The following is a 6,551-nucleotide window of genomic DNA, read 5'->3' as shown; positions in this document are numbered from 1 at the left end:
GCTGAGTCTTGGCCTTCAGGACTTAAACCCAGTCAGGGAAAAGAGGACAATTGAAATGCTGGCATTTCCAGAAGACCATCCAAACTGCAGCTGCCTCAAGCAACCCTGCCAGATCTGTTTCCATAGCCTTTCTTGCAAAGCAGCCACAGCCATACAGCAATGTTTCAAGCTAATGAAGCCCATTGAATATTAATGTTAATTTTTTTTTAATGGAACACAGTTTGAAATATGCCTTAAGGAACCGGTATAAACAATATGCACTTTGGCTTATACATCTGTTTATGAATTCATACTGCTCCAAGCATCATAGTATAAGAGTACATGGGCGCACAGTCTCAGTTCCCCGAAAAACACAAGATATCTCTGTCAGTATAATTATGCTTCCATCTTACTCAATATCTCTGATTTCTTTGATAATATTTTGGTATTTAATAAAGGTAAAGAGGTATTTGAGCCTTCCAATAATTTAAAATAAAAATATAAAAATACATCCTTGACATTTTTTGAAGGGCTGTCTAGCTAGGTACATTTTCAAAAGTACAGGGTAACAGGGCAAGCAGCACTTTTACCCCTGGCCAAACCTCTCAGGTGTGCCTCTATAGTAATAGGCAGAGGGAGCAATCCCCCTGGATTTACAATGCTTAGGCAGAAGCCTAGGATGACAGCCCCCTTTTGCCCAATGGAAGTAGACACTTGTAAGAAACGTGCATCTGGGAGGCTGAGGGGTTGATTAAAGTGATTCCAAAAGAGCTTCAAATGTTTTGTTAATTTACACAAGGTACACAGATAAGCCAGGAAGGCCTGCTGGGATTAAAACAGCATCTAAATGAGTGTGGCCTTACCTAAGCTTCATTTTTTCCTGGGAAGTTTTAGGAAACTTGACTTAGCATCCATAGACTCCTTGCCCATGTCCAGACAAGCGTGGTGGTATGTGGTGTTGCACGTCTGCAGTGCCACATACTGCACATTCAGCTGTTTTCTGTGTTGCAAGGAAGCAACATGAGGGGGCTTTTTGACCCCTGGATATCCAGGGGTTAAAAAAACCTGTGCAAAAAAAAAAGAAAAAGTGGAGCAGCACATGCAGGGGCAGCATACACCACTCAAAACCGGAGCCTGGCCATCCAGAACCACACTCTGGCTGCAGGCCAGGCTTCAAGTGACAGGTTCACCACTGCTGCAGCCCCAGGAGGCCCCCAGGACCCCAGGTAAGGCTGCTTGACCCAGACCAGTGCTGGCCCCAGCCTCCCCTACCCCACCTGGGGTAACTTGCTGCGTGCCAGAGGGCATGTGACACGGGCGTTCCCTGGGGACAAGTAGCAATGGCACAAGGTGTCCCACTACTAGTTGTCTCCGGGGAACCAAACATCCATGCTCACAGATGCGGCCACTATATTTCCTGTTAGCGTGCCCTTTCCCCAAACTGTTACTTCCTCCATATATCCCTGCCCCTCATCCTCGAAACAAGAGTTTTAAAAATTTAGTGTTTGTTTGATCTTATGATTTGGCTTTAAAAGAATAACTTTTTCAGCAGGCTAAGGCAAGCTGGTAGGCCAGCTGTTTTAGTCCATACCTTGCTGACTGTTCTTCAAGGACTCTTGTTATCTTCCCTGGTGATACCTTACTTCTATCATCATTTCATTTCCTGTTTGCTTCCGCCAGTAGCCTCTTTTGATTTACTTCAGGCATTCAGGAAGAGGAATATCAGGAAGGTAAACAGAGGTATATACAAAAATAAAATTGATATCTCCCCTTGGTCTTCTCAGCAACATAGCTTGCAAATGCCAGGTGGTTCCTTTCCAACGGGGGTCCGTAATGAAGGTCAAAATGTTCAGAAGATTCCATTCATTTTGAATACTAAACTTGAGGCAGTCTAATTTCTCAGAGATGCTGAGCATCCACAGCCCCTGTTAACTTCTGTCAGGAGTGTGGGCACTCAGCAACTTAGGAAACTCAGGTCCCACGCATTGCAAGTTGGACACCCCAAATTAGCAGACACCCATATAAATTCAATTCAATTCAAAATATTTAGTTAGAAGCCTGCCAACTTAAACTTCTACATTTGCTGTATTATGTGGGAAACTAGTTGGAAATGACTTTGTATACAAAACTTGTGAGGGTCTCATGCAGTTGAATGCCTAAGCAGGCATCAGTGGTGCAGATACTCTGTGTATAGGTGCCCACACATTAACATCTAGTGTCTTGAAGGATTTCTTTTTTGCAGATCTCATACCTGGGTTACTTAATGCTTTTCAATTATATAATCTTGGTTCGGATGGAGCGCTGGCCTTCACTCCAGGAATGGATTGTCATCTCCTATATTGTCACTTTGGCTTTGGAGAAGATAAGAGAGGTAATTCGAAAGAACTGTTTTAGGTCATTCTGGGAAGAAGCTATAAAAATTGGAGAAGGAGACTCAAAAAGATGTTCAAAGAGAGGAGCCTTGCATGAGACAGAAGCTCGGGGGTCAGATTAAATGGCCTCTTGAGGTCCCTTCTAGTCCTACTTTTTTATGATTTTTTTTTTATGATTCCTATCCTGCAGATCCCCTAATCCACATGGGGGCAGGGAGGAGGAGGACTCATATATTTTCCACTCTCCAGCTCTTAAAACTGTCTTTTGCCAAGGCAAAAAAATCAATCAAAAACTCCAAGAGGTCAGTTTTGCAGTTTTATGGCTCCACTGCCTCTCCATTGCATCAATTTCAAGAGTGGGGAAGGAAGGGGGTGGGGAGAATCCTAGGATCCATACATATAAAGTCTCTGTATGATTCATTGTTCTGTTATGTCAGGGCAGGCAATTATTTCAGGCAGAGGGCTGCTTACTGAGTTTTGGCAAGCTGTCAAGGGCCACAAGGGTAGCCCTGCCCCTTGACAGGTGCCCTGCCCCCTGGTCACCATCTTGTGACTGGAAGTCCCGCCTCCTAACCCCTGACCTTTACCACTTGAAGTCACTCCACTTGGCCCCGGAAGTACTCCTGTCAGCAAGGGGTTTTGCCATCCTGTAACCAGCAAAATACCAAATTATATTCTAAAAGGCAAACATCTACTGCATTCATTAATTTGATTTCAAAAAATATTTTTCTTCTGATTTACATGTGTTTGTATAGTGTTCACAGAGGTGATTGCACAATAGCTTAAATGAAGTCTTATTCTTGTATATCGTGGGAGGCGCATATAGGTGTGTGTGGGTGGGTATGAGGTTTGTGGGGGGATGGGTGTTGGGAGAGGGTGGCTGGGATGTATGAAGGGATGTGGGTGTGGAAGCCTGCATGTATGGCAGTGCAAGGTGGGGTGCATGTGTATGGTGGGGTGTGCATGTCGGACTCACCCTATAAACACACACACACACACACACACACACACACACACACACACACACGCATACTGCCCCTGCCTGCACACACATACACTTCCCCTGCCTGCACACACACACGTACCAGCGTGGCCCTGTACTCCTCGGTCCGGCAATACAGCCATGTGGTGCTGGAGCAGGGCGGGGGCGGGAAGAGAGTGAAATGGCTGGAGGTGGGTGGGACTGGGCTGCTCAGTTCTACTGAGGGCTCCCCCTAGGTCCTACTGCCCCTGGCTCCTGTCAGCTTGGACAGGCAGCCAGGAGCAAATAAATATTAATTTACTAATTTTTTTAAGGGTCCCAATGGGTCAGATAGAGTGGCCTGGTGGGCCATATTTTGCCCTCCCCTGTGTTATGTTATAATCAGTGCAGTTCTTGCTTGGAGACATTGGTGGCAAAGAGTTGTTACAGATGAAAAACAGTAGTAGTATTTAATTATTTATTAATTCTTTATGCCCTTCTAGATATAGAGCCCAGCACCAGAAGTCCATCACAGTATCCACTTATTACACTGTCATTTATACCAACCTATTTTCTCTCCAATCTACCATCTTCCTTCCTCCTCCTTCCCACTCTAAACTTCCTGTGTAATTCTGATTTGGTTGTAAACAAAGTTAATAAGGTGAATTAATTGTGTGTTTTATTTCTACTTAAATTGGGCCAAAATAATAATAAAAATGAAATGGAATTTGCAAAAAAGCAGAGTCTGCCAGTGAGGCAAATCTCACCCACAATGTGACTGGCCTCATTGAAACTGGTTAAAACCAATGAGAGTTCATTGTTTTAAAAATGTACCTCACAGATTTTCCTTTTTCTTGCTTTGTTTTCAGATTCTGATGTCAGAGCCAGGCAAGCTGAGCCAGAAAGTGAAAGTCTGGCTTCAGGAATACTGGAATATCACTGATCTGGTGGCTATTTTAGTATTTATAATTGGAGCAATTCTTCGCCTACAGAATCAGCCTTACATGGGTTATGGACGAGTGATTTACTGCGTGGATATCATTTTTTGGTACATTAGAGTACTGGATATCTTTGGTGTGAACAAGTATCTGGGACCCTATGTCATGATGATTGGAAAGATGGTTAGTAGCTATGGTGCAAGAGGCTGCTTTAAATACTGCATTTTAAAGCTACCTAAGAAACAGATTTGTGAAAGTTTAAGTCAGTTCCCGGTTTTAGAAGCCAATTCTGCAGCTCTTGCTCACCTGAGTGGGTCTGAGATTAAAGCACATAGAATTGGGCTTTTAATTTTGATTCAGGATTTCTGTAAACATGCACGTACACACACACACACACACACACATGATATATGATACACGTACTTTGGAACAGAACTCTCAGTAAGTATCAGCTCAATTCAAGAGGATGTTTATCTTAAATTATTTTAATATTCAGCATATTCAGCATTTCTGAGCTCTCCAGGAGCTTCATTAATCTCAGCATGGGTGAAACATTTGACCTACTCAGAATTCTTTAGGGTCTTCCCCTTCAGAAAAGTGGGCTTCCAGATTTTTGGCCCCCTCTACACACTAGAGGTATCACATAATTAACAAACTATCTGCACAATTATCTTGAGACCAGCTACATGAGCAAATTACCAATCAGGCCATAAGAAACTACAACCAGCTTCAAAATTAGACCTCAGAAATGTGTACTAATGTTATAGCTGGTTGCTACTGAGCTTCAATTTGCACATGTAGCAGGGTCTCTCCTGGGAGTGCTGCAACTGAGGAGACCCTCAGTCCCAGCAGCTGTCATCTCTGGGTTCTGGCAACTCAGGGACCCAAAGTTCCCCAGCTGTGGTGGTGCCCCCTGGTGCCACCTGGGTGGCAGCAAGCAGGCAGATACTACCCAGGGGGGCGCCACCACTGTAGAGGGAAGGTCTGGGGCCCCCTGAAGCTCAGGGCCCACCAGCAGCTCACCCCTGGCCACAGGGTAGGCGGGCAGTCTCCATGGGAAAAAAAATAGGATCAGGCCCCTCAATGCTTTTTTTTTTCTTCTCAGTGGAGCCTAGCTGTGTGAGCTGCCACCAGGCCATGAAGTCCCTGAGCTGTGGGGGGGCCCGGTCCTTCCCTCCACGGTGCCAGCACCCCCTGGGGCTGTCCAGACAGGGTGCTAGCTGCGCGGGTGCTGCCGCAGTTCTCAGGCAGCACCCACCGGATCCAAATCTTTCCTGAGCCTGCGAGCTGGGGCAGCACCAGCGCAGCTAGCACCCTGCCTGGGTGGCCCCAGGGGGTGCTGCCAGTGCAGAGGGAAGGTTTGGGCCCCCCCAAAGCTCAGGGGCTGCAAGGCCTGGCAGTAGCTTGTGTGCGCAGACTCCACTGAGGAAAAAAAAGAAAAAAAGCATCAAGGAGCCTGATCCTGTCAAAGTTTGCAATGTTACGAATAGCTATGTTGCAAACTAAACTACATGCAGATGTAGTTTAGTTTTCAACATAGCAAACTCATTTAAATAATAAAAAACCCTCATATGTACAGTGTGATGCAATTAAACCGCAAAAACAGCCAATTTTCATCACATGTACAAGTGTCCAATAACTCTTCTCTAGCAAGAGAGCCCCTTACACTAGTGATTTTCTGTGACTGCCCCTTCTAGCTTTAAAATGTGTTGGCAAAACAGCACAGTGTTACTGATGTATAAGAGCATTCACACAGAAGCACATTTTGTACCACCGGCAGTTCTTTAAATCATAGAACATACCTGTCTAAATGGGACCTGCAGGACCACCTTTTCTGCATAGTATATTTTTTCAATTCATGAGCAATACTTACAATGGTATAATAGTATCTGGGAACTGATTATTTTGGGGGGATTTTTATCCTCATGATTCTTTCGTGGTCACACATGTCTTTTCATGGAACTGTTGATTTTGACAAGAACCTCTGTCTGGCTCCCCTGTCCAGATGATTGACATGCTCTATTTTGTGGTCATCATGCTTGTGGTTCTCATGAGCTTTGGAGTCGCCCGCCAAGCTATCTTGCACCCAGATGAAGAGCCCTCTTGGAGACTAGCCCGCAATATCTTCTATATGCCCTACTGGATGATCTATGGAGAGGTGTTTGCAGACCAGATAGACCGTAAGAGTAGAATTCATAGTAAGATTCTGTTTCCTGTTTCTGAGGCAGATGATCAGATCCAAATTAACAAGGATGTCCATTTTAATTTGGAATTAGTGTGTTTTGTCTTTGTGTTGGTGTG

General features: G+C 44.8%; 1 protein-coding gene across 1 annotated transcript in view; it reads left to right on the top strand.

Moving 5' to 3' along the window:
* The window catches only part of LOC112549659 (transient receptor potential cation channel subfamily M member 1-like), a 32,298-nt gene that overhangs the window by 1,587 nt on the left and 24,160 nt on the right, over positions 1 to 6,551 (top strand). Inside the window, exons 3-5 of the mRNA XM_025199464.1 lie at positions 2,222 to 2,350; positions 4,182 to 4,331; positions 4,370 to 4,433. Coding sequence (XP_025055249.1) covers positions 2,222 to 2,350; positions 4,182 to 4,331; positions 4,370 to 4,433 — 343 coding nt within the window. The remainder of the gene's footprint in view (positions 1 to 2,221; positions 2,351 to 4,181; positions 4,332 to 4,369; positions 4,434 to 6,551) is intronic.

Source organism: Alligator sinensis, unplaced genomic scaffold (genome assembly GCF_000455745.1).
Source record: "Alligator sinensis unplaced genomic scaffold, ASM45574v1 scaffold458_1, whole genome shotgun sequence".
Classification (NCBI taxonomy): domain Eukaryota; kingdom Metazoa; phylum Chordata; order Crocodylia; family Alligatoridae; genus Alligator; species Alligator sinensis.
This window is presented reverse-complemented; position numbering and strand designations above follow the sequence as displayed.